The sequence below is a fragment of the Leuresthes tenuis genome, unplaced genomic scaffold, assembly GCF_036924035.1.
Source record: "Leuresthes tenuis unplaced genomic scaffold, fLeuTen1.0.hap1 SCAF_2, whole genome shotgun sequence".
Classification (NCBI taxonomy): Eukaryota; Metazoa; Chordata; class Actinopteri; order Atheriniformes; family Atherinopsidae; genus Leuresthes; species Leuresthes tenuis.
Genome location: NW_027325356.1, coordinates 10,538,777 through 10,565,136, shown reverse-complemented (window position 1 = coordinate 10,565,136; position 26,360 = coordinate 10,538,777). Strand labels below are relative to the sequence as shown.

Sequence of the window (26,360 nt, the reverse complement as noted above, 5' to 3'; positions counted from 1 at the left end):
ATAAAATCTTGAACACCATGAGAGCAATGAGACACACTTCAGTTATACAGTACATCCTTTTTATTATCGCAAATATGCAAGAAAAGTCAAATGGAGACACTGTAAATGAACACATGCCCTTTAATACCACAGTCTAATTGTTTTAAACACTTTAAATAATATACATTTGCACCTTATTATACCCTTTGAAATGTTTTTATCCATATGTACACAATGTAATGTTTTGAATTCTTTTAATTATTTTTTATGAAGAGGACTACAAGGTCTCTTAAAAACATGAGGGTCAGATAAAACCCAGAGTCCTGATAATTCAATATACAATAACTATACAACTGACCGGCCTCAGAGGTGGGGTGTGTGCCATGTGGACTGGCTAAACACTGACCAGCACTTCATCTGAGAAGGGGGACATGAGTGAACATGTCTGCTAAGTTTCCTGTACTCTCATATTTGTGTAGCTCTGCAGTTGTTGTCATTTCTATGCTGAGTCAAAAAGGCTTCCCAAGTGTGATTATTGCAGTCAGAGAAACCCATGTTGGGATTTTCGTTCCTTTTTCTTTGTTTGAATTTCTAGTTCTAGTTGTCAAGAATAGAATTTTTCAAATGCATGACTGCTTTTCTGTTGAAAGTTTTTTAAAAGCTCTTTTTATCATTTCAAAATGCCACATTAGTGACAACATGCCTGCACTGATCATTTTTCACTAATTAAAACATAGTCTGGAAATAACCCATATGAGATTTTCTCACATAATAAAAGTGTATCAAGTATGTTGGGGTCAGCAGCTGAGTGCTGTGCAGTGCAGTATGTTGCGAGTGTGCTCGTAGTTTGACTCATCAGTTTGTCTGGTTTGATGTGGCGTGGTCCAGCGAGCTGCGGCGTAGGAGGGCGTTTTAAAAATGGGGCATGAGGGATGACACAGCAGTGGGGGTGCAACCCGAGTTTCTACTGGCACCACTGAGCATGGAGCAATTTGGTGGGGGGGGGGTTCTGCAAAGAGCCCAACATGCCTCGACACATGAAAGGCTTGGTAGACCATTCCCTTTGAGGCGACTGGATGCAAAGGAACAGGCCACTGGCAGGTCAGAACAAAGACAGGCTTGATTGTGAAAAAGACCTCCAGGGAAGGCTGCGCTGGATTCGGAGCTACACTTACACCAAGCCCATCTTTATCCACTCATTGGTCTTGTTTAATCAGCAGCGCTCAGAGAGAGCAGAGACACTATTAGAACAACGTGGTCAGAGCAACTACAGCCCATGGTTAATGAACAACTAAAACAACATCAGTTTAAGTCAAGCAACTGCCAGCGCCCACAAAGATCAGAATAGGCTTCTTTTTTTCTCTCACTCTTTTGGAATGGAAGAAACAGCATGTGTAAGTTACACACAAATATAAAGCATGAAAACTTGGCCTTTCTTGTTTCTGTCTTTGATCCAGAAATGTTGAGAATAAGACAAAAAGAATGAGAGCAGGACAGAGCAAATGCCGCCCACTCGCCTCTTTGTGAACAACATGCTGAGGGTGGGAATACAGTTCACTTTGGCTTCTGCCATACATATGTGTGAAGAACCACTGAAATAATCTCGGTTTAGAAGTGACAGTATCAAACCAGAAACTTTGCTTCTCAAACTTGGTGTGAAGGTACTTTGAGCTTCACTCAACAAAACTGTCAAGACTGGAGGCCTCGAAGATCAAATGTTGTTATCCTTCATACAGTTTTAAATGATGCATTGTGTCTTCTTTTTCTTTAAACTGCACAAAGAACATCTTTATATTTGTACAATCAACAAAACAGGCACCTCATCTACTTTGGTACCTGGAGTATTTGTTCTGTTAGACTTTTTTTCCCCTGTTTTTGAAAGCTTTAATCTCACAGTCATAGATAAACAGCTTGAATTGCCTCTGCGCCCTGGGTTTTGAGGGAGCAGTGCAGGGCATCTCTGTGGGAAATGTTTAAGTGCAAAGAAACATTAAGCATTTAAAGTACATCTCTCGCTGATCATGAGATATACTGGTAAACGTCAGCTCTCCCTGCTGGTCCTCAAGTCTTCAACATTCTAACTCGACAAAACTGCAGTAATCTTACAACTTGTGCAATTTTGTCCTGAATTTTAAATTTACAAACGCTCTGAAACTTGTGCTAAGAACGAACAAATGCTTTGTGCTTGTGTGCGAGAATCCAATCAGAGACCCCAGATATGTTTTAGAGCTAATAAGCAGAAATTCTAGAGCACTTTTTTTCTATCATGTTTGACTATAAACGATGCCTAAGCATCCAGGTTTTCTTCCATTCCCGTTTGAACAATGGGACTTTTTCTGGCTCTGAATGCATTGCCAGTCAGATTGCTTTAGCCACATAGCCTGCAGACATCTGAGTTTCTGCTGCTATTGCCAAGAAACGCTCCCTCGCAAGCTCTCAAAGCCTAATGAATACAATGTTCATACATCCTTCATTTTGGAGAAAGAAAAAAGAGACATTTAAAATAATCATATTAATAATAATAATTGTTTACACCATGTCATGATAAAAACAGCAAAAGGAGCGAAAGAACATATTTTCGAAACAATGAAAACTGTAATAAACAATCAGTTTGGCAAATGAAGCTGTGTAAGGCGAGGTCTATAGCTCGGCCTGTGGGGTGATGGTGAGGGTGATGGGATCTTGGGGTTTGGGGCCTTTTGTGGGACTTACAAAATTAGATTATGTCCTCTGTCTTGCATCCTTAAAAACATCCTGTCTGCCAAAGCTTCCTTGGCCCACAGCAGGTCTCTCTTGTAAGCAGACGGAGAAGACATGGGCCTCACAGACACAGGGTCACCTCTGGAAGTACGGTAGAAGTGGTGTGCATATATGTAGAAGGTTGGACTGGACTGAGGTTCAGGGGAAGTTGCATCCCTCAAAAAGATTTGGGCAATTTTTTTAATTAGTAGGTATGGGAAAATCAACAAGTAACTGTGCCAAAAATGGTGGGCTGTAAGCTGCTGTAGCGTCCATTTGTCACTGTTGTTGTTTTCATCATAGTCCCAGATTCTTTGGGTATTATTTAACACGATCAAAAACTTTTGCTGCTGATGCTTTTTTTTTTTCCTTTGTTTGGTACTACATTCCCCTTAGAGTTCTGCAGAGTTGGCAAGGTTAACAAGCCTCTGCTAATACTTAGGTATGTTAAGGGAGGCTGTGGTCTTGCTGGAGCAGGGAAGGGGAGGAGGTCGGTAGGGTGGGCTGGTGTGAGAAGATGGAGGGTGGACTGAGGGGAGGTGGGGGTGTTGCCAGTCCCTCTCCCAGAATGCTCTAGTCCAGGGGTTCCTGTTTTATCCTGATGGGCGTGTTGATGGAGAGACTCCGCCGGTCCTCGCGACACAACACATACTCGCTGAACTGAGATGAGTCCACACCACCCCCGCATGACGCTGCCACACTGAAACCCTTTAGGAAAAGACGCTCCAGAACCTGTAGAGAGGATGGAAAAAGACAAGGCATTAACAGTAAAACTTTAGAGTCAGTTGGTCTAAATCTAACCCAGAAGTTTTACAGAAATCCTGGTGTAAGCTTTTCTCAAATTAGATGCAATTTTTTTATATTTAGGCTTAGAATGAAGCTAAAAGCAAGCAAATTTGCTTGTTAACAGAGCTTACCACTGAAAAAGGAGGAAACAGATTGTCTAGCTCTATCTAAAGATAATTTAACCTTTAATCATTTTTTAAATGATATAATATATCTTGTTTCTTTAAGTGCAAAAACAAGAAATTCTTGTCTAACCAAAGGTCTGAACTTTGTCAGATCAGGACAGTCTACCACTATTGAATAGAAAGTTATTGACGACTAGTTTTGTACATTTAACCCTTTTTTCTTTTGTTCTAGTTAAATAAACAAAATATCAAGTCTAAAATGTATTAAAATTGTTCAAATATTAAGAGATAGGCTCTCTACTCTCTTCTTTCTGTGAAGTCTTAATGGTAGACCCACACTGAATAACATAAGTCACTATGATGTCACCCAGTTGTTTGTGGACTACTGTTCTGAAGCCTAAACTTAATGGTGGCTTGTAGACATCATTTTCTTTTCTTTTTTCAAACCAGCTGGGACCATATTTGAACAACTAGGTTGGCCTGGTGAGTCATACTTGAGACCTCATGGGACATAAATACCTGTATTTGTAGCCTAATATCTATGTAACTTTGAAATAATTTCAGAAGAACAACCAGTGCAGTGATCAGAAGAAGGCAATTTTGTGTATGGCACAATAATGACTTCTGGCCAAAATTCATTAACCTAGTGTTTTTTAAGAGAAAGTGATGTCGCTGGAAAACTTCCCACCCTCATTGTTATTGCCCTATTTGTGTAATGGCTTCTCAGACCCTATAGCTATGTCAGTCTTTATAGTATGTGGCACTAACCTAACTTAGCCATTTGCTGGAGGTAGTTTAATATTTAGAATATAGGTATCAGAGGCATATTGATATTAGAGTATAAATCTCAGCAAGAAAACAAGCAAGTGTATTTCTCAAAATGTTGAACTTCCTCAGATATTCATCAGTCACAACATGCACCATGTGTCATTAATCCTCCTTCCCTCCATCCAATCACACATTGTGATAAAAACCAGAGGGCACTCCTGACATCACACCACCTCTGCAATATTCATGCAGCTTGTGCTAGATTGGCTACTGAACTAAGGGCATGAGCTCAAAGGGATGTGGAAAGCAGACTTTGAGTGGGGTGTGTTAAGGGGCTGAGTGGAGCTCAGTGTGGTGATTACTGGAGCTCCTAATTTGAGTAATGAGGCCGGGGTGAGAGGAGAAGTGAGGTCCGTGAGCAAAAGAGAGAGCGACGTGTGGGGAATGAGGATAAGAAGGGAGATATGGCTGATCTGAGAGAGGACAACGTGTTAGAGCTGCAGGGAGGGAACAGGAGATTGGGATGCATGTTGGCCCTCCAGTCTGGGCATTGACACATACTAGTCCAAATGGGGAAACGCACAGATACAAACACGTGAACTACAACATCTTTTCTCTCCTCGTCGCCTGTAATCCATTTATTTTTTTTTTTTTTGAGGGTTAATATATCTAAATCTCAGTGAGACGAGTGCTGTGTATTTACTTATTCCTCCATCCGTTTGATGGAGCATGCAGCACATGGAAATGAAAGGTCTCGCCAAGGGCTAACCCCCTCTGCTAGATACAAAGCCAGAGAGGTTCACACACAATTGAATGGTCTCTTTAGATGTCCACACACGTGCACACACTGAAACACTGACTTATGATGAAGGATGACCACTCTGATTACAGGAGCGATAGCCCTGTTGGATAAAGCGGGGTGTTATGACTTCCAAGTCAAATAATTGCAGCCTTTCAAAGAAGAGCAGTCAAATCAGACATATGGAAGAAGACAAACTCACAAACACACAATGTAACAAATACACACACACACTTGTTGTGCAGACCTGGAACCCCCTAACACTTATCCACCCCCTGATTAAAACTAAAATGTGGATCGACATGCTGCTTGTAAGCAGAGAGGACCGCTTAGAAAAGTTACCCCCATCCCCTCCTCTTTTTTGTCCTCTGGCCATACCACAACGACAAACTCTGTAATTTGTGAGACAGAAGGGGTGGCAGACAGCTGATGGTGAGGATGGCTAATTAAGAGACCTGCCCAAGCATCAAACACTCCCAAAACCATGACAGACGACGGAGGAGCCTAACGATTATGGAAATGATATTACATAGCCTTCTTTGATCATTGCATCACATTGCATTTTTCCCCATCATCTCTTAACACATGTGGGACTCTGTCATGTTCAGCAATGAATTTGGTCACAGAGGAGAATGAGCTGATCAATAAAGATAGTCAGAAAACACTTTTATCGTTAATGCACGGCAACACAAAAGACTTAAGGATATTATTATAGATGGATGTAACTGACTCAAGGATACTGTAATGACTATAAGAGGCCATAAAGAAAAACTTCCTGTTCAGTTTTGTCACAGTGAATTAATGCCATGGGGGAATAAACAATACACGGAATAATTAAGCTGTTTCCAAGCAAAAGCTTTCAGTGTCCACAGGACAATGTCCTAAAATCAATCCCTGTTGACAACAGAAAGGAATACAGCCTTTAAAAAGCTGAAACATGTCTGGCTGCTCAGTTCAGGACTACATGCTTGTGACCGCAGGCTTTCAGATCTCAGCTTATGTTGTACTTATGCAGATTTCTCTGCTAACTTTCCTGCCTCAGTTGAGCAAAACTACAACAAAATATTCAAACAGTGAGTTCATCGCGAGCAGTCTGGTTTGTTGAAGTCTCATTGTGAGCATGAAGATTTTCATGATATGGATTTATTGCTAATGAGCAGTTTTTTTCACTTTTCATGTCAACTTCTTCAGAGCTTTCCCCCTGTGCAGCAATGCTTCACGTCACACTCACTTTTTTCTCTCAAAACAGGAAATCTAAATCAAACAGAGCAGAGGATATGACAACACTTAGCCAAAGTTTGAATGTTTAAGAAGTATATGCTGAACTTGTGTCTGGGTTCTCCCGATAAAACTGAAGCTGATTAAAAGCAACTCCTCATCCTCCATCCCCAGTGATCCTTATGTATTTGAAACAGGATAACTAATCTCTTAACTTGACTGCAAAGGGCTCTCCCTTTCAAACAAACATATCATTCTGCAACTAAAAGATCTGCCACTCAGCTTGGGGTCGTCATGGGGAGAGGAGGGGATGATATTAAGCCTCACTTCTATAACCTCCCGTTATCGTAGCAAAGATGGCAAGTCACAGATCAAAGTGGATGAGTATCAGGGTTGGAAACCGGAGCACAATGCAATATTGATGGCCACCGGAGTGCATGCACACACTCACAACACCTCTCAGGAGAAGCTGGAGAAGCTCCTCATGGCACAGAGCTCAGAAGTGATTGACATGTATGGCACGCTGAAATATGTGATGGGCGCCGCACTCAGGGGGGGCTTTTGTTTAACAATGCACAGTCTTGACGAGGAGCACCAACTGCAGCCTCTGCATCTCATCCTCTGCTTATCGCATGCATCTGGCACTAAGCAGCCGTGAAGCTCCAACTCTTTGTAATTCTCATAGCCATCTGACAACTCGTTCAGAACTCACAAGCAACAAAAACACTGACTGTGGAGTATTTTCCTTCAGCTCTCATAGCAAATGAGGTTGGAGCCGTGACTGGGCTCGTCACTGTAAACGGACACTTTAAAGGGCATGTAATTACCATGATTCACCCAAGATTTAGTTCAGGTCAGCACTGTAGGAAAGAAAAACTTAACCATGGCAGTGTTTATGCACACTGAGCTTAACAGGGGAGCATTCTAGTCCTAAAAGGGACCGGAAAGGGACCGTAAATAGATCTGACTAAAGTGATCATACATGAGCATGAATGGTTTTTAATCAGATGACTCATATGATCCATGCTTGAATAAAAGTAGAAAAAGTAGAAAAACATTTACACTATAAAAATTTCCAAAGCAATCTATCAACAACAATTCAACAATATAATAGGCTGCAAATCTTGTGCAGCATTATATAGTTTTTGTTTTACCTACTAAATTAAAAAATATGGAACCAGATTCGTCTCATAGCATTTTGACTAAAAACTTTTAATTTCACATAGATGAAATTTTATTGAATCACGTTTTCCAGGTCAACCATTATCTGGCAACACTGACACTATAAAACACACATTGTATGCCATTACTATAGAAATGATATATTGTGCTCAATTATGTCATAGTTATCTGCACTTTTTACCCATGAAATGTATCTATTATCATTTATCTATGACAGAACAGATAAATAATCTGATCACTTCTCCTCCTGCAAATACTCCTTTTCCTTCATGTATCGCTTAAAAAAAGATCTACCCACTACCTATCTGGGATGTGTCCAAGAAAGACCTCAAACATTTTTTGAAAGACTTTTCTGGCATCTTGTGGTCAAAATTGTCCAGTTTATCCTCTGCACATTGGTTCCTAATCTGCTTCCTGTTGAGCCATGATGTTGTGCCGTACCCACTGAGCCACACAGTGAGAGCAGAGGCCCTCAAACTGCAGCGGTGTTAATGTCTTACTCTGCCACTCAGGCCACTGAGGAGCACTGCTGTGGTGTTTGTGTGGCCTTGTCCACTCTGACGAGCTGTGCTCTCTTTTTTCATCTGGCTCAGGAGTGATGGAGTGGCAGTGTGACTTGTTAGAGAGTGTTGCGTTCCCTTCCCGGGTAGCAGGGGGACGGGAAGCCCTTCTCTGTGACCGCGTCGGCTGTCACATTGATGAAGGACGGATTGGCTCTGCTCTGATCTAAGTGCTTCATCATGGTGATATATGGAGTGGCAGGCTCAGCTCCAGCACTGGGACACATGCGTATACACCTCTGTGACTCTTTGGCTAAATGTTTTCCCTCTGTTCAATACCATTGCTTCTTTCTGTTTCTCTGCACTGGATCAACATCATAGCACAGGTGGTTCGCATTAATCCCAAAATTCCATTCATGACTGAATTTGGATTTGTTTATTCTCACTATCTCACATATGGATACACAAGACAAAATAACTAAAAAGGAGGCTAAACTTACAATACACAACATAATAGTTGTAGTACAGATAGTATTTTTCGATTTATTACTATAAATTAAAGGTGAATAAACGCTGTGAAAAGAGAATCCTTGACATTATTTCAACATTACTGAGTAGGAGAATTAATGATTGGATAAAAACTGATAAAACTAAATACTGAGGACTGTTATGCAACCAAAGTATCACAAGATCTAGCAGTTTCCTGCCTGGGGAAAAACAACAGCAGTACATTAGATTTAATAAAATATCTACGCCAATGATTTATATTAATCTGGAGTTTCCATTCACTATGCAAATATCCATCTATTTCCTCTTAAATCCTCCTCAAAAATGAGTCCTGTCTTATAGTAAATAGGTTTTAGACAGTGCAGCGTCTACCCTATCAAACACAGCCCTTTCTCCCTGCTCTTCCTCTGTGGGCAGGGTGTGGTTGTGTGTGCGTCCCCCAGGGTCAGGGTCCAGGCCTGAAATCAGATCGGAGGCTCATTGTCTTGCAGGTAAGACAAGGATTATTTTTCTAACCTTCGCATACCTTCACGCAACAATGAAAAAGGACAGAATGAACAAGTTAAAAAAAACCTCCCCTTACAATGAAAAAAACACCTCCATCTGTTCCATGCGTCTTCATCTACATCGACTCAATGAGCCGGACCCACTACACTGTGCCTGCATATGTGTGTGCGTGTTTGATCATGTTTTTAACAGATTGTTTTATATTTGTGTGTCTTAAGGGGCTGCTTTGAGTTTTAAAAAAACAAAACTAAATAAAAGAATGCCACAACTAACGCCATTTTAGCTGAGAGATTTGAGGAAGCATTGCTTATAGGAAACCTTGACGTTTCCAGCTCCTCTTACTGTTAGCAGTTCGTCTGAGAAGAGGATTTCAGCTCAACTTGCCTTCAGAAGAGCAGCCTAATAAAAACAATGTAAACAATAAAGACTCTTTTCGGATCGTGTTAGTCAGATGAGCTCACATCCTGTAACCAGTCTCACTGGTAAACAGAGTGGGAAAATGTTGTGTTAGTTGATGCGGCCAATTAATTATATTGTAAGTCATTTAAAAATCTATAAAAGAAGTATAAACTGGTTTAGGCTGTTTGAGAAATTGTAAGTATGGTATTAAAAAATGCAATACGTGTATTTCAATCGCCTTGAGCAGTGTTATATTGGAGTCTTTTTAAAAAAGGAGCTGTGTCTTAAAAAGGAGTAAAGCGTAAATTATGCATATCATTTTCCCCTCCTCACTATTCCTCTTCTTCATTTTTTCGCAGGAAAACATGGCCGCAGTCCACACATGCTTTGTCCCGCATGCTCGGCTCACCTCCCTGGAGGTGGTCTCTCACACTGGCGGGAAGGGGGGGCGGTGGAGGTGTCAGAGCGCACTAGTTTGCCTGGGAGAGGTGCTCTGTGGGTGCTGGAGGGGTGAAGGCTCCTCTATGTGTTAGTCTGTTCATGGCTGTAGGCACTCAAGTGTGTTATATCGAGCCTGTGGTGTGAGACTGTTATGTTCCGCCTCGATCTCCCATCTTCAGATCTCTATGGGTAACACAACTGTAAAACTAGTTTTCTGAAGTTGTTTTTAAGCATCTCAACACCAGGGTCAACTCTGATTTAACAAAGAAGACTACTGACCTCCAACAGGCAGTCTACTTATGTGAAAACAAGTAAAAGTATTTGAGATTATATGAATACTATATTAATTAACTCATTGGAATATTGGTGGAAAAACAGAAAATGAGAAACCACACTTAGATTTTGCTACATCCACAAGAACCGCTTTCAGGTCTGCCTTTGCACAGAAACCCCATAGTACAACTACATACTCTCCAGAGTAGCTATCATCCTGGTTAGTGACAACAAGCGTTTATCTCTACTGTTAAAAAAATGCTATATAAAATGCCAGAAATAATGCAAACTCCTTTAAAGTTGCAGACACAGCAGTGAGACAGAGACAAAGCCATACTGGCTCTACTCCCTCAGCAGATGCTATCAGTCATTCAGCAAGACAGCCATGTGTAGCTACAAACTGTCCATTAAAGCACTGATTGTACACTACCGAAGCCAGCCAGGTGATAAAGTACATCAAAGTGGTGAAGTGTTGTGGTGAAAACTTTTTTAGAGTACGTTTCTTGAAAAATAAAGGGAAAAAGAAGCATTGTCTTGACTGAGTTAACTGCCTTTGTGGAATCTTCAGAGAACTGATACCATACTATGTCTAGAATGCCAAATTTAATCAGAAATCAGAAATATAAAGCAAAACTACAGCAACATGTTTAGGTACTTAGATAGCTCATCTATCTAGGTAAAAAAAAAAAAAGAAAAGCAATATATCTCTACAAAAAAGACCATTAACTTTTTCTAATGTGTTTTACATCCAGACAACATACTGGTTCTAGAGTACCATTGTTTTTCTTATTAATTTCTGCATGATTTCTGTAGGCATATATATTTCAACACTTTGAATCTGCTATGAGTGTGCCAAATGAATTGTACACATCTGTTTTAGCTTCAACCACATTGCAACAGCTGTTAAGCTACATAACTGATATCACTTATACTACGGTATTGAGGATTTGTTGTTGGTAGAAAAACTGTTCGCTGTTGGTTAACATTTTGTGTATGAATTTTTTTCACAGAGCATGTAAAGTTAAATGTTCAGGATAATCTATCAGTGTGATAATCACAGTCAAAACGTCGGATTTTCTCTGAGCTGAATTTTAATCCAATGATCTCCAGTATGAGGCCAACTCTGTGAGCCTGGAGCACAGCTAGCCCTTACCACCTTCAAACTACAAAGAAAATTCAGATATTCATCCATATTCACGGAACCATGACACAAACTGAGTGGATGTACTGGAACTGTTTTGGTAGGAGGAAGCAAGCCTTGCTTCTCTTCCCACAGCTCAAGACTGTTCTGTTATATCTAGAATAATAAAATCCAGTATACAATGAGTTTATTCAGACTAGAACTTTGTGAAATTAGATTATTCTTAGATGCATACGAAATAAGTGATAATGAAAGTCCTTTGTACAGTAGTCATCAATAATAAACCAGTATCAATTCTCAAAATGTTTACATCACAGATATCCTGGTATGATGAGTCTATCTCATGTAAAACTCTTAAAACATTGTAGCTCCTAATGTTATTTCTAAATGTCTACGGTGTATCAAATACACCACATGCAGAAGGAATTGGCATTTCAGTGTTTCCAACCTTTTAAAACAAAGCACAAATGTTCTAGTGGGTTACCTGAACTGAGTTGAGCCTGCAGTAGCCATTGAGAGGGAAGCGGATGACATGTGTTGGGTCCTGGTTCCAGCCAGCGTTGACTGAGTTACACATAACATCTCCAGTCTCAGGGAAGATCTCCTCTATGAGGACTTTTTCCCCACTAAGGGCGATCCTCTCGCCGAGGTCAGGAGTGACTCGAACCACGAGGCAGTCACAGGGCTGTGCCATCCGTCGCTGCTCACGCTCCTGCTTCCAGCGCTCCAGCTCCTTGATCATGGGCGTCAGCTGGTAATAGCGTGCCTCCTCGTACAGCAGGTGGAAGTCCTGTACAGACAGATGAGCATGGAGATGAGAGCAGCCAGTTACAGTCCTCTTGGCTATAAGTGTGACTAACACACCATGTCTTTTGCTACATTACATCTCTTCACCAAGGTTACAGAGACAAAATCCAGCAGTTGTACAGCACTGTAGAGTGTTAAGATGGAAGGCATATTTGTGCATGGGGAGGGGTCCTGTTGGCTTCCCTACTGCAGCTTATGATGTAGTGTCCTTGAGACAGACACTTCTCTAACTATTCCAGGGGCACTAGTGTGGCCGTTTCAGTACTTTGACCCTTGTACAGAAATTAAACCTCAACTATTCAGCATAGGCACGCACAAAGAAACAAATAACTAATTAAACAGTGATGGATCAGTTTACTGCAACATTTTCAGTAAATTGATCCCACTTCCAGGGAAGGCAGTGGTATTGAGATTATGTGTGCAAAGTTCAAGGCATTGTGTGTACTGTCCAATTAAGGATTATATTTTGACAGAATGAAAGGAGTGCAGAGGTTAAGTTTTCTGCTCTCATGGAAAGTTAATCTGGATGCAAATCAGAGAGGCAACTCCAACATAAATTTCAAAATATGGATTCGTGACGCTAAAGATACTCACAAAACATCTCCCAGTACATCCTCTGCAAAGAAGAACAATAAACTAAGATCAGCAACGGCTTCTGACCAGCAGGACAACACTCTCAATAAACAAAGCAAAGCCAAGCTGCAGCTTTCCTCTACAGTAGCTCTTGGCAGAGCTGTGCTAGCCTTTAGCATCTTTTAGTGATCTGACTCCAGAAAGGCCGTCAGTGGGGCTCCAGCAAAGAGTGTTGGTGCATTCCTATGTGCAGACAGTCTGCAGCAGATTGCCTGCCTCTCCCTCCTGGGCAGCGCTTGCTGGGGGCCATTTGCCCCTGCGCTCTTGCCTCTAATTTCCCACAAGACCAGATGGCACCATCCTTCACTGTTACCATAGAAAATACGGGGAGGCGGAGGTTCGCTACTGGAAACAGACGGGAGGTGAGGGAAATATATGTGCAAGTGAACATGAGGACAATCATCAGCCGAGGAGCTTTTAATGTATTCCTCATATGGAGGCAGTTTTATGTTAATAGGGCTTGTGGCCCGATGTTAAGCTCCTATTAGAACAAGATCTAATTAGGTTACACCTAAACACTGCTAATCTTTTCGCTAAACAATTAGTAATTAAAACATCTGTGCTCTGATTAGTGTCTTTCAGTGAAAAAGAATGACAGCTTTATCCATTCATTGTTTATAAGCTGTCGTCACTCACGTTCAGAAATTTTTCTTACATGATGTCCGTGTTGGTGAGCTCCTGGCTATCAGAACACAAATACAGTAAAACAGAAGCAAACAGATTATCTATTTGGTTATATATTTAATAGATAAAGATAGAGTTTGGCGCATTAGCCTCCAAAAAACCTCGACAAAGAAGAATATTCATCGTTGTGCTGCTAAAACAACGGGCCTCGTACAGTCTGCATCATTGGTGGTTGTGGATGTTTGGTGCTACGGTTGCCAGGGAACATTTTTCCCTTTTCCTTCTCCGGACCACTGTTGGGCACAGAAACAGAGTATGGCAGCAAACAGCATATTCATTAACCCCACTACTTCTGTCAGACTCCTGAACCTTGGAAAGCCCTCCTTCAGCCCTTCACCTAAATGGTGCCTTCATCTGAGGCATGCAAACGACACTCAAACACAACTCCATCTGGTTGCAGCGTTAATACAACACATCTTAAACTGACAGTCTAATATTTAGGATTTCAGAATGCAAAAGAGGGGGTGTAGGTCCTTTTTTTTATTTTTCTCTCCCTTTCTTCATGTCTTGTTTTTTCTTTCTTCTGGCCTTCTTGCTGCAACTGACAAAACTCATAGTGAGACGCTTCCCTTCAGGCAGCTTTCTGTATCAAAGTGTAGCTCCTCATCCTTCACAGGTCTGAAACCATGGATGGATATGTTTTTAACAGGGGTCTGTCTGCAAGGCACTTTAGTCATCCTGAGCAGCACAGAAAACAACAGAGTAATCCTAAGCGCTGAGGTGAGGATGAGAGGGAGACAGGGCCAACAGCGCCGTCCTGCTTGCTGAAGCTGCTGCTACTTGCTGCCAGCTCTATGAGACAATCCATCCCCCAATCTTGTGTCCAGACAGCCCGTTTGAGCTTCAAAATAATGATCTGACCTGATCGGCCAACGGCAAGGCAACATTTCAGGGAAGGACAGGGGAAGGGAGAGACACAAAAAGAAAAGAAAGAGAAGGAAATTGTGGAAAATGTCACTATGAGGGAGTTTGAGGACTAATAGAGACCTGCTGTATGTTTTGGACCAAAAATGACAAAACCACACAAGTACAGACTTGCAGGTTGTTGATTAAACAAACCTATGAAAAATAAAATCCATACAACTCCTATCAAACGTGGAGTCACAAAAATAAAAACCCCAGCTCCTTCCCATGCATAAAGGAAAAACTGATTGAAAGTATGATGCATAAACCTGAATAATCCGAAATCTGAGCATTGACTGAGCATTGCTTACACTGTTGTGATTAACTGTAGTTTGAATAATAAGATGAGGGAGGATTTTAATACGAATATTTTGTTCTACTGATGCAGGCTGAAAAAATGATTTTCCTATTCTGCTCAGACTTTCACATTGATTTAGCAAAACACACAGCGCTGTGGCTGCCAGCAGCAGAACAGACCCAGCCCTCGGGCGACGGCAAGCCTGATTGTGTTCAGATAAGGACATGCTCAATTCCGCCTTGCACTATTTGCATTTTTTTTCCTCTGGCTTCACGCAAATTGAAAGGTATGCAGATCAACACAGGCTTATGCGAGCAGGTCGTAATGACTTGAAACAATGAAGTCCATTGCATTCTCTTCAACTGCGGAGCCTGATTGGACTGTCAAGACTTCACAGAAAGCGGGGGGGGAGTGTGAATGCAAAAGAAAAAACTAATCGGTTCTGAGTCAGACAGTCATTTGCCAAAATATGCAGGCCTTTCTTGCCATGTTCTGTTGTCTGAGGTTTGGCTCTTCCTCTGACAGCCCGTGGGGCCCAGAGAGTTTGCCCCTGGCTCTGAATGGCTTTGCCTCGCCTTGTTACCTTGTAGAGAATGATGAACAAGTACCAGCCCAGTGAAAAGGTCACAAGGTTAAGGTGGAGAAGAAGTGAAAAGTAGAACACACTTAGAAAACAGTATCAATACATGAAAATCTTCACAATGAAGGAGCTGCAGGCAGAATGTGTAATCATTCTTACAAAGCCACATATAATTGTGTGCATACTTGTCGGTTGAGACTAATTCTCTTGTATAACCAAAAATACATGTTACCTTTAAAATAGCAGTGACTTGAACATATAATTCACTGTATTACAAAGAACTATCACCCAACTCTGCGGTGCTCTGGGAGGCATTTTAGTATCTTTCAGCTCACTGTTTTGGTTGAACTGTTTTGGTTCTCTCTCACCACTCTCAGCCTAATTTTCAGCAGCAACAGTCGACTTTTTCAGTGAAGAAGTTATGATATGCCAACCAAATGCTTCCTGGCCAGAAGCAAACAGCAGGCAAACAAAGATACCTTCAAGCTGGCAAACATAGTGAAGCACTTAGCAGCTGAAGAGACAGATATTTTAACTATATTGGATAAATACTGGGCAAGAGGGCAGAAACACATCTTCAGTCAAGTTCTAATGCTGCTTTGTCACTAAACTTTGCTAAATATCCTCCATATACACATTTCAGCTGAAACTGCTACTAACACACACACACACAAAATCATATCAATAATACAAAACATGCATATTTTCCATACGACCAAAAAAACAGCCTGGTGTGTGCAGTCTCTTTAGCCTGATATGGGCTAAAGTAGATTTGGTGGCTAAAAAAGACTGCAGGATGCATGCACATATGTGCCTGCACATATATCAAACTGTACCATCATTCAACACCATTCCCTGCAAGACCTTGACTCTGTGTGATAGTCTGTGTTGGAGGTGGTCATTTGAACGCGGCTGAGCACAGGGGCGAAAGAGGGGATTTCACCTGGGCTCACCTTCATAGAAATAACTCTGAATGAAAAACAACAGCTCAAGGCTCTGGCACACACAACAACAAGCCATGCTCCACTTAGCCACTTCGCACTTTACTACTTTATACTCTGAGTCAGCTGAGTCATGTTTCTTTTTGTCTCTCTCCGTACCTCTTCAATAAGTGCTGATACATATACTACTAGTAATTAATGTGCTGGACAGGGGAAGGCATTATGAAAACAGCTCTGTTTTGGTGTAGGGTCTCTTTTGGAAAAGAAATTCCACCCATGAAAAGACAGATAAATATGAATAAATACTAACATTTTTTTTAAAAAAATATGAGGAACTATACTTGGTGGCTCTACCTATAGCATAGAACTTTACCTTCTCAAGATTTCTATGTTGCTATGTTTTTCAAACTGTGTAAGACAGGTACACAAAATACATTATGTTGCAAAGTCGATTTATACCTTGAAGTCATCTGGAAGGAGCAATTTGCTGGTCCTCAGGAAACTGAGAATGTAGCGGAATATCTCGCCGTCCCGATCTATGAAGTAGTGCTGCTTCAAGCTGTCCAACACGATGGGCTCGGTGCCATTGAACAGACGACTGATTCTGAAAATTGAAACGCACACACACATAAATACAAAAACACACACACAAACACAACCACATAATGGAATGAGCCAGCTCCCTTCAAATGCATGAAACAATTACCCTCCATTTATTTTTCAATTTTATTAGCACTAAGCTTGAAATGCATTAGCATCCCAGGTTGAAACAAGGGGCTTAAGGCACAGTTTTGCCATTCCAGACTTGTTTGAAGTGTCCCTTTCGCAGAGAGATTACAACAACACACACACGCTTGCTGCTTGTACTTACAGAAATTAATGGCATGAATGTAGCATTACAGCTCTATTATTCCATCTGTCAGAGGGGTGGAAATGTAACAGAGGTAGAAAATAGTGAAGGGCCACATGTTAATGTGAGGGGAACATGTGGAAAAAGGTATTTTACTGTTACAGTTTAACTTCGTTATAAATGTATGAGGAATTTAAACAGCAGCACACTGCTCAATTATATCCACCACTTGCTGCAATTTGTTTATATAAGAGATGATCTCAAAACGTGATTCTGCTGATAAAATTACAGCTTTCTTTGATGATGTGAAAATGATTTAACGACTCTATGTAAAACAATATTCAAGCTTCTGAATGCTTTGACGCGTCCTTGGAAATAAGTGTGAATAGACTTGGATGGTGCTACTGTGATATACATACTCTTTAGGCTGAAAACATTTCATATCATGTCATATTAGCTCAACAAATCAAAATATCAAGGTATTTGTTTCCATTTAAAGACACAGACAAGAAAATAAGTACTCAGATAATGAAAATGGCATTACTCAGAATAACATCAATAATGTTTTTCAATTAAAAGTCACAATAATTAATAACTACAAAGCTGGAATCTTTTTCAGATGAGGGTTTTCCCTCAATATTGACAAAAATTTGGCGTCTTAATGAGACACTTGTTGCTGTCGGGTGTTTCAGTTAACCCCTTCCAGTAGTGTACCGCAAGATTGAGTGCTAATTTGATGTTGGCTACAGGGGCTCATCAAAGCAAAGAGTGGAAATTGGTATTATCTTTAAACTTTTATCGCAGTGTTTTTACAGTGCCTCGAGATACCGTTGGACAGATATTCATTTCCCCTTGTCTTTGTGTGGGTTTCCTCCCGCTTACCTGCAGATTAATTTCTCACCAGTCTAATAATCTCTTCTGAGCACCTCCACTTTGTCTGTTTGTTCATTCCCAAATACAAAAGATCCCTCTTTGAAAATGAAAAATAACATCCTTGCACTCAGTGAAAGTGTCACTGAGTGCAAGCTTTTAAACTTTCCAAAGCCTGAGAAACAATTACTTTCATGTGAAATAAATCTCACATCACCCTGTGCAGTTTAAATAAGCCATACAACTCATTTACTAAAAGAATTCTGTAGCACAAAACCACTTTTACAAATTCACAGCACATTTACAGTCCGTCTCCCTGAGAAACAGCTCTTGGCAGTGCGCTGTGTTGCTGTTATTATCATTTTGAGGTAATCAGTGTTTAAATCACAATAACAGCTTCCAGGTTGGCTGACAAAGTTGTGTGACAAAGAAAATCATAAAAGCTATTTGCAAACACGCCGACCACTATACCCAGCCAGCACTGCCTGAGCACTGGCATTGTCAAAGTCTATTACAAGACCCTAGAAGCGAGCTGTAGTAGGAATGTCAATGAACAAATAGCAGATCTGACTTCTCCCACAAACTCATTTTGGTGAATCTGCAACAAGCTTGTATTTAATGGTTGTATCTTCTGACCCCGATGTGTCGGCACAACATGCTTAAGCTATCAAGTCAAATTGGCCTCGTCTTTTTTCTTTGACTTGACTGTGTGAAGGCGTAAAGATGGTTCTCCCTCCCTTCCTGCCATCTATTCTCTCCTTCACTCTAGCTGTCTTTCTTTCTTTCTTCCTTTCTCTCCCTCTGTCTCCATCCCACTGCCTCACTCGTTTTCTCTCTGGAAATCGATGCAAAATGCTTTATAAAAAACCAATACTCATCTCCCTGTTTTGCCTGAGGTGTTCCTTTCTCATATGGTCTTGCAATTCTTCCAGCTAGAATTTCACCATACCCCTCCGGGCTAACTCTGTTTTTCATCTCCACTTTTTTAAAAAGCAATTAAAATGCTGCCTGTTTTTCTTTTTCTTTCCCTCTCCTCCACTTCCTTCTCACTCCCTCTTCCCCTTCTCTGTTGGTCTCCTCATTTTCCCCCTTTCTGTTAAATCCCTGAATTGGAGGGGGATTGTTATTAACAGGTAGGCAGAGTGAGAAAAGGGGGTGGGGGTGGGGGTTGATGTGTGGAGAGAAATTAGGAGACAAGATACATAAACATAAAGGCCAGAAGAAAAATAGAAAGAAGGGGATGGGCAAAGACAAAAGGAGAAACGAGGAACAGAACAACAGAAGAGGAAACAAACTGAATACAGGTGGAAGGTAGAGTCGGATGGAGTGGAAGACAATACAATTTGACATAGCTACAAAACTTAGATGAAAAGAAAGAGGGAGAGGAATTGAGGTGGTGGATGTTGGAGGTTATCAAGGACAGGAAAAGCTCAGATCTCCCACCCAAGAGGTGGCAAGCGAGGATAGAAGATGGGTAAATTCTGGCAGTAACCACACTGCAGCAGCTACCAGAAAGCTGCCAGAATGATCTGCCTGGGTCATATCCTATGGTGTTGTGACACGGACCCAGCGCAGGTATCCTAAAAGAGATGCTGTCATAAAACTACAGTGTAACTGACACTAATGAAAGCACCCAGCAGCTTCCAGAAGAGTGAAACAAATACACTCAGGGATCGGTGAGCTTGTCCAGTCTGACATCAAAGACTGCCCACGTTGACTTCTGAGGAAGGAAAGTCAAACAAAAAGAACTCAAAAGCAGATTGTTACAGTCCCTGGCTCTGATTCTCCGAGCCCTGCTCAAAGCAACATTGAAATAAACTTCTGGCTCTCAGAACAAGCTCCCCAAAAAAGGTGGCTGATAAATTCTTCAAAATACAACATATAACTTTTACTGTTGCTGAACCCCGTGAGAATGTTCAAATCAAGTTTCAGTTTACGGTTTTACATGTCAATACCATCAGAGGCAACAAACACATCTTAAATGCTCTCTGGGAGTAACCTTTTGATTTTAGTTTTTCACTGTCTGCGCCTCGATGCCCTACGTTTGCAAACATGCGGAGCTATTTGGAGGAACTCTAACACCGATAACGTGCTTTTGTAACAATAACTGTGTTTATGTGCACTTCATCTTTTCATCTTTCTTTTTCAAGTTTATCTCATAGAAAAGTAAACGAGATGAAGACTTTAGAGTTAGTACAGTCTATCATCTGTGGCCACAAAAGGCTCATCTTCAAAGAGAAAATGTCCAGTGGTCCATTCAAAATAGTTTCCTTGTCTCTGAAACATTTCCAACAATTCTCTCAGCTTCTGTTGGAGTGACTGCCGAGACTGTCCTCTCTGAGAGCTACACAGAGTGCACATCAATGTTTCATGACCCTTGTCCCTTAATATGGCCCACACAGAAGAAGATGAATAACCGCACATTAGTTACTAGACTAACTTTCTCTTGGCATGCTGCATTATTTAGAGGCCAATCTATTAAAAGTAATCAGTGACTTCAAACTCTTTAGCCCCGCTCTTTCAGATGTCATGTTTTCAGCCTCACCCATGTTCCCCTGCTCGACCGGACGTGGCTGAACGTGGCACACATGGTTATGCCAGTGTAATTGTTTTGCTTTCTGCTGTCAGCCATTATCCTAATTCACACAAAAGGGCCCCTCCTTCCACTGGCTTCAGTGGAAAGTGAAGCCCCGAGGCCAACTGTACGCTGAGGAGGCTGGGAGAGTGAGAGGAACAGTGAGTGTATTTGTGTGTGTGTGAGAGAGAGAGATCCAGAGTGAGAAAGAAACAGTAAGGGACAGATAGAAACAGAGAAGGAGACCGAGAGAAAAGGAGCATGTGTGAAAAAGGGAGAAAAAGCACTCCAACAACTCACATTGATATCAAGTCTGTACTCACACTGTGAAAACACTGTTTAGATGCTCTGACATGGCTCTATGCTGCATTTGCACGGTGCCCTGTGTGTGTCGCCCTTTGAATAACTTCTTTGTAAAGTGTAAAGCTACATCAGGGTTAAAAAAAAGAAAGGAACACAGCAGCAAAACACAGAAAGTAAATTTGTGTTTTGATTTCACTATTCGCAGGATAAACCTGACATAACACTGAAACAGTGAGCAGAAAATCCTCTTAATACCAAAAGCAGCATTAAACCCTTGTCTGGGTCGAGCTTTATTTCAGTCATGATACGTTAAACAGGGAGGGAGTGAAAAGCAGAGTTGTGAGGGATTTCCTGTCAGCGGACTCTATGAATATCAAGATTTTATTACCAAGGGATTACATGGATTGTTTCCTGTAGCCAATTTGGCAGATTTTCTGGCGTATGTTTACCTTGGCCCACATGGGGATTCAGCTGAAGCAGAACTGAAGATGCTATAATGTAATGAATGACACTGTGCATTAGACAAAAAATGCAAAACTCCAAACCATAAGGGAAAAAAAATTCAAATCAGCGGAGACAGAGATATTTTAGCAGTAGTTTTGTTTGCTTTCTCAGCGACCTGTGGTGGTGTCATTTTGTTTGTGGAAGGAGCTAAAAATTGTGGAAAAGAAGTGGGAGGCTGAGCTACAACCAACTCTCACATAATCTGACTCATCATGACTAAATCTTACAAGCGGAAATGCATCATTAATATGTTTGCTTTATTTGTGGATGAGGGACTATAACAATCAGGTCTTTTAAGTATGAGGCGGTCTTTGTTTTTCCCGTACACACAAAATTCAGGGAACGTGAAGTCATTGCTCGCTATGAACATTTTAAAGTTTCACTGCAATTCATAATCCATATTTTAAGCTTCTGTTGCAATCAACTGAAAGTGAGGGTAGGAGATAGAGCAGTGTAAAAAAGTTGAAAATTATTATACTTCTTACATTGCCTCACAAAATATGAATATGTCTTGAAGACAAACAGTGAAAAAGAAGATAGAGTACGCTCCAAAAAGAGCTAAGAAAGTCAATATGTAACAAGTCAGTGAGTTAGATTTGAATTGGATTTGAAGCTGCCCTGCACCCGCTTTGATGACAGACCTTTGGACATTTTCATCATTGTTTTCATTTAAAAAAAAAATTAAATAAAGACTGTGAAAGGAAAGCAGGTCAAAAACTGTCGATGTGCTGTAAATTCACACAAACCCTGCTCCTGACATCAACAGGGAGGGAAGCATGTTAAAAGTACTGTACAGCAGATGAATTCTCAATCTGAGCCATGTGGTGGGAGATAAAGAAAAAGCCTGTGAGGTATTTATCAAACAATTACAATAATCATCACTGAAGCAAACAAAATCAATCAAATTCTGTGTTTTAAAGCTTGGAAAGGTCAGAAGGGTGGAAAATATTCTCACATTGTTTGAAAAGATATCAAACTTGATGCCACTAGAAAAAGTTGCAGTGCATGTGTTCCAGTACCAGTCAGCTACATGACTTCATTTCACAAAACCAACTAGACCTAATTTAGACAAACACCAAATTATGTATAAACTGCTTTACTGGTTCAAATGAAATGTGCTTCTAAATCAACTGATATAAATCGTCTTGATTTAGTTGGGAAACATTTTCCATTACAAGATTGAATGATTTGTATCTCACATTTAACGAAAGTAGCAACATTCAAATCCAATCACTTTTCAGTTTGTCAATATTTCATAATTAATGATTTTCACAAAATAAGATAAATGTTGTGAATCAACCAAGTAAGTGCATTAGCGGACTAAAAGCATGACAGAAAGCCGGGAACGAGAATTACCTTGAGTCTGGGTACTTGGTGAGAGTCGCCAGGCTGCTGGTGTACATGTGTCCTCCGACGTCGATGTGCACCGGGGCGTTCGCCTTGGTCAGCTGAGCCGGCAGAGGGATCCCCTGAGCGGCCAGAGGAGAGACCGGGGACCGGGTCAGAGACAGCCGTGACATGCTTCTTCCCTCCTGAAAGCAAGTGTACAGAAAAGCCATGGAAATAAAGGTAAAGTGGGGTATAAGGGAAAGATCTGGCGGTCCTATATGGGGAAGCAGACTGTATCCTTTCTGAATGGTATCAGATCACTTCCCTGTCTGTCTGGTCGCATATTTAGCCTAAAAATTATTGCCACTGCTCTAATTAAGTATGTTTGCATCTTTTCATGCAACACCGCAGGCGAGGATAGGAGGATGCTTATTAGAGAACAAGGCTGAGAGAGAGAGAGATAGACAGATAGAAGGAGAGAGAGAGAGCGAGAGAGAGAGAGAGAGAGAGAGAGAGAGAGAGAGAGAGAGAGAGAGAGAGAGAGAGAGAGGGTGATGGGGGGTGGGGTGGGGTGGGGGGATGCTAGGTGTCAGCCTCCAGGGGGATAAAATAAACTGCTGCTGCAATATTCTAATTAAAGGTCGCCTTATGTGTTAGACGTGATGCGCCCAGACACACCAGCCACCAATCTGAGAGCAAGGAAAACACGGCGGGAGGGGAGGGTGCAACTTTTCCTCCACAACACACATACTTTTAACACACAAAAAAGATACAGGTGATCGCTTATAGGCACAGAACTGTTAAAACCAGAGAGAGGCACATGTTGTCCACACCGACAGGCCTAACCACGGAGTGACCCACTGCATGTTATACTGTGGGTAAAAATCACGAGGAAAAACGTTTCGAATGATCTCATGAAAGAAGATGAACCTTCGGGAGGTTCAGGTTCGGGTCTCAGGTTTATTGGGGGCACACAGGAGCAATCCGGGGTCAGCGCAGAGCTTGGTTTGATTAACCGATTAAATGTTTTAAAAAATGTTTAAACTGATTTAGATACTCCGCCATTTCATCCGGTCTGCCGCTGCAGGAGCAGAGCAGGCGATCATATCCAACCTGCTGGTGCATAGTTTATTTGCCAGCAGCGGCAGGTAAACCACCTCACCTCAGTTTGGTCAGGTCCTAATGTGATCCAATATGTGCTTCTATTTTGTGTTAGAAAGCACAATAATATGAGCCATAGAAGGAAATATTGTGATTGAAGTTATGTGTGGAATTGGGCTTTTGAGGAAACTGAACAATGCTGTTATCAACTTTTAAAATACATTTAATCCAAACAAATCTTTAAATAAGGCCTGTAGCTTTAACAAAATGGCATTTTCTTTAAATTGGTGGCATAGGTCAGTTTGTTGTTGCAGGCATGGTCTGCCAAACTTGAAGACAGTTATGAAAGTCCAGATCACCCTGTGGCTCTGAAAAAAGTGCCGTTGGGCACAAAGTTAGACTGGAGCGGTTTTTTCCAGGGTGTTGCCCTTCTTACAGCAGCATCGTGTTCCTTTGATAGGATTACAGGCAGCCGGGATTACATTTAAAATCCCAGGAAAGGAGTGAAAGGAAAGAAAAAACTTGAAAAGACTTGAAAGTTTTGGTCACTTACATATGGGCCTGTCCCACAGCTGATATTCCTTTCTGTTCCACCAACCCACCCAACCAGTTCAGCAAATAAGCACAGCATTAATGGACATTTGAACAAATGCGGAAAAATAGATTTATCGTTCTTCTTAAACTGCCTATCACATTACGATTTCAGTCATTTCTATATTTGATCTCCATCTGCCCCCCCACCCCCCAACACAAGACGATACACACATGCAGAGACTCACACCAACACACAGTACAAGGCAGATTCCTCCACAAAATCACAGCAGCTAGAAAGGCATCAACTTTCTCCTCAGATCTGTCGTCTTGCCGCCACCATCCACTGACCCCTGCCTGCCCAGACACCGAGGCTGGTCTCACATCTAATGACTGGCATTCACACAACCCTGATGGCCCAGCGTTTTAAAAGAGATTTTAGAAAGGAAGAAAAAAGAAACACGGAAACGTTTAAAAAATAAACAGTTACAACACCTCACTCCGTGCGAACATCACAAGCCTGCGCTCTGCCTTTAATCTACCAAATGCTCAACATGGCGTCTTATTCTTGCTGTACAATTAAAAGCATAACCCAAACACGTGTCATTTACAACGCGTTTTTAGAAAAGCCATACGCGTTAACTGCAGTCTGACAGAAAGGATGAATACCTCAGCTGAGGTAGCGGTAAACATACAGTTCTGTTCAACTATCGTCTTTGAAAAAAGAAAGAAAGAAACTGTGCTGACTGAGCCCGTACTTTGCGTTAAAAAAACTGTGGATTCTTTAAGGTTAAATATTCACCCTACCGTTTCAAACATTGTAGGGAATCCAAAGGAAATCCGCGCCGGCGGTCAGTCCCAGCAGCTGTCCGCGTAACCCTGAATATTTTCTCCAAATGCCCCCGAGTTTCTGTCAAAACTACACCGCCATCCAGCTCCAGTACGAACCTACACTGCCTCACGAAAAAACGTCTTTTCGTCGTGTCCCACACAAAACTGCTTTTTTAAAAAAAAAATAGACACTGACTGTGTCGGGGTCGTCTGCTTGTAAAGAGTCTCTGTGGCTTTAAAGGCTCTATTGCAAGGATGGCTCGACCTGTCCTCACGAAGCTTCTTTGTACCAAAGCGCACAGGAAGCGTCCTTACCTTGTACATAGATGAGATGATCTCCTTCCCCTTCTCTGCTCTTATTTGGATACGCGTAAAATGTGCGCTCTTGTTGGGATCCTGCTTCGTTTTTCTGCCTCTTGTCTGTCTTTTTGCCTAAATGAAACTGCCCCTGTGGTTTGTTATGAGAGGAAGAAAGCCAATAATCCTTCTCTAAATAACAGAGCGGAGCTAAAAAAGAAAAATCTTGCTTCGGGCTGCCCAAGCGCCTCTGGGCCAGGGATTAGGCTACAATTAGCTCAACTCCACTCTCTCGCCTAGGCAATTTTCTCAAGGAAGAGAACGTGATACCCCCCTATTCCTGAAATTATGACTACACAGATATAATAACTTATCGCGAATTTTACAGCAAAAGTAGACTGTTCCTCTTAACGGTGTGAAGTTATGATTTAGAGGGGGTAGGAAACCTAACAGGCAAGTGTCAGTCGCTGAGTAGATTCAGATTTAGATTTAGCAGATTTTAATCATTGTCATTTCGTCTGATGTAATAGTTCCCCAGGCGGTCCAGCTAGCAGGAATACATTTCCATCTACATCTCTAGCCTGAATGTAAAGTTTAAAGCCAGGCAAGCAGCCATAGTCCTCCACTCAGGCAACATGTAATAAAGGCGGAATAACTTGTTGATAAAGTCTCAGTGAAAGAAAAACATGTTAAAATGAAGAGATATCCTTGAACCAATATCTTTGATGCGGTGATTTTCTTTCCCCCCAGTGTCCCCGCTCTCTTCTTCTCTCCCTCTCCCTCTCTCTGTCTTGCCTTAATGTCTGGAGTTGTAACGCCAAATTTCCTGCAGGCCATTAAAATCAAATGACGTCTATGGACATGCATGCATGCTGCTGCAGAAAGCGCCCTCACAACCTGCCTGCAGCCAAATGCGCCATTTCAATTATAGCGCAGGGCTTAGATGGAGATATCTGCAC

General features: G+C 41.5%; 1 protein-coding gene across 2 annotated transcripts; it reads right to left on the bottom strand.

Annotated features, from left to right (window-relative positions):
- Positions 1 to 37: 37 nt before the first annotated feature.
- On the bottom strand, positions 38 to 26,360 carry LOC140301607 (BTB/POZ domain-containing protein kctd15). 2 transcript variants are annotated; one of them, XM_072380158.1, is made up of 5 exons: positions 25,420 to 26,360; positions 22,669 to 22,844; positions 16,670 to 16,814; positions 11,849 to 12,154; positions 38 to 3,450 (listed from the first exon to the last, which is right to left on the bottom strand). In XM_072380158.1, the coding sequence occupies exons 1-5, from the start codon at positions 25,426 to 25,428 to the stop codon at positions 3,292 to 3,294; spliced, it is 795 nt and encodes a 264-aa protein (XP_072236259.1). In that variant the 5' UTR covers positions 25,429 to 26,360; the 3' UTR covers positions 38 to 3,291. The 2 variants fall into 2 exon arrangements, with proteins under 2 accessions (XP_072236259.1, XP_072236258.1); XM_072380157.1 differs by lacking the exon at positions 25,420 to 26,360 and adding an exon at positions 25,081 to 25,410.

Coding starts and splice junctions, on each gene's coding strand:
- LOC140301607 (XM_072380157.1), bottom strand. Junction 16,815..22,668: donor ACCAAGTACCCAGACTCAAG/GTAATTCTCGTT, acceptor TTCAATTTTCAG/AATCAGTCGTCTGTTCAATG. Junction 12,155..16,669: donor TCCTTCCAGATGACTTCAAG/GTATAAATCGAC, acceptor CTGTCTGTACAG/GACTTCCACCTGCTGTACGA.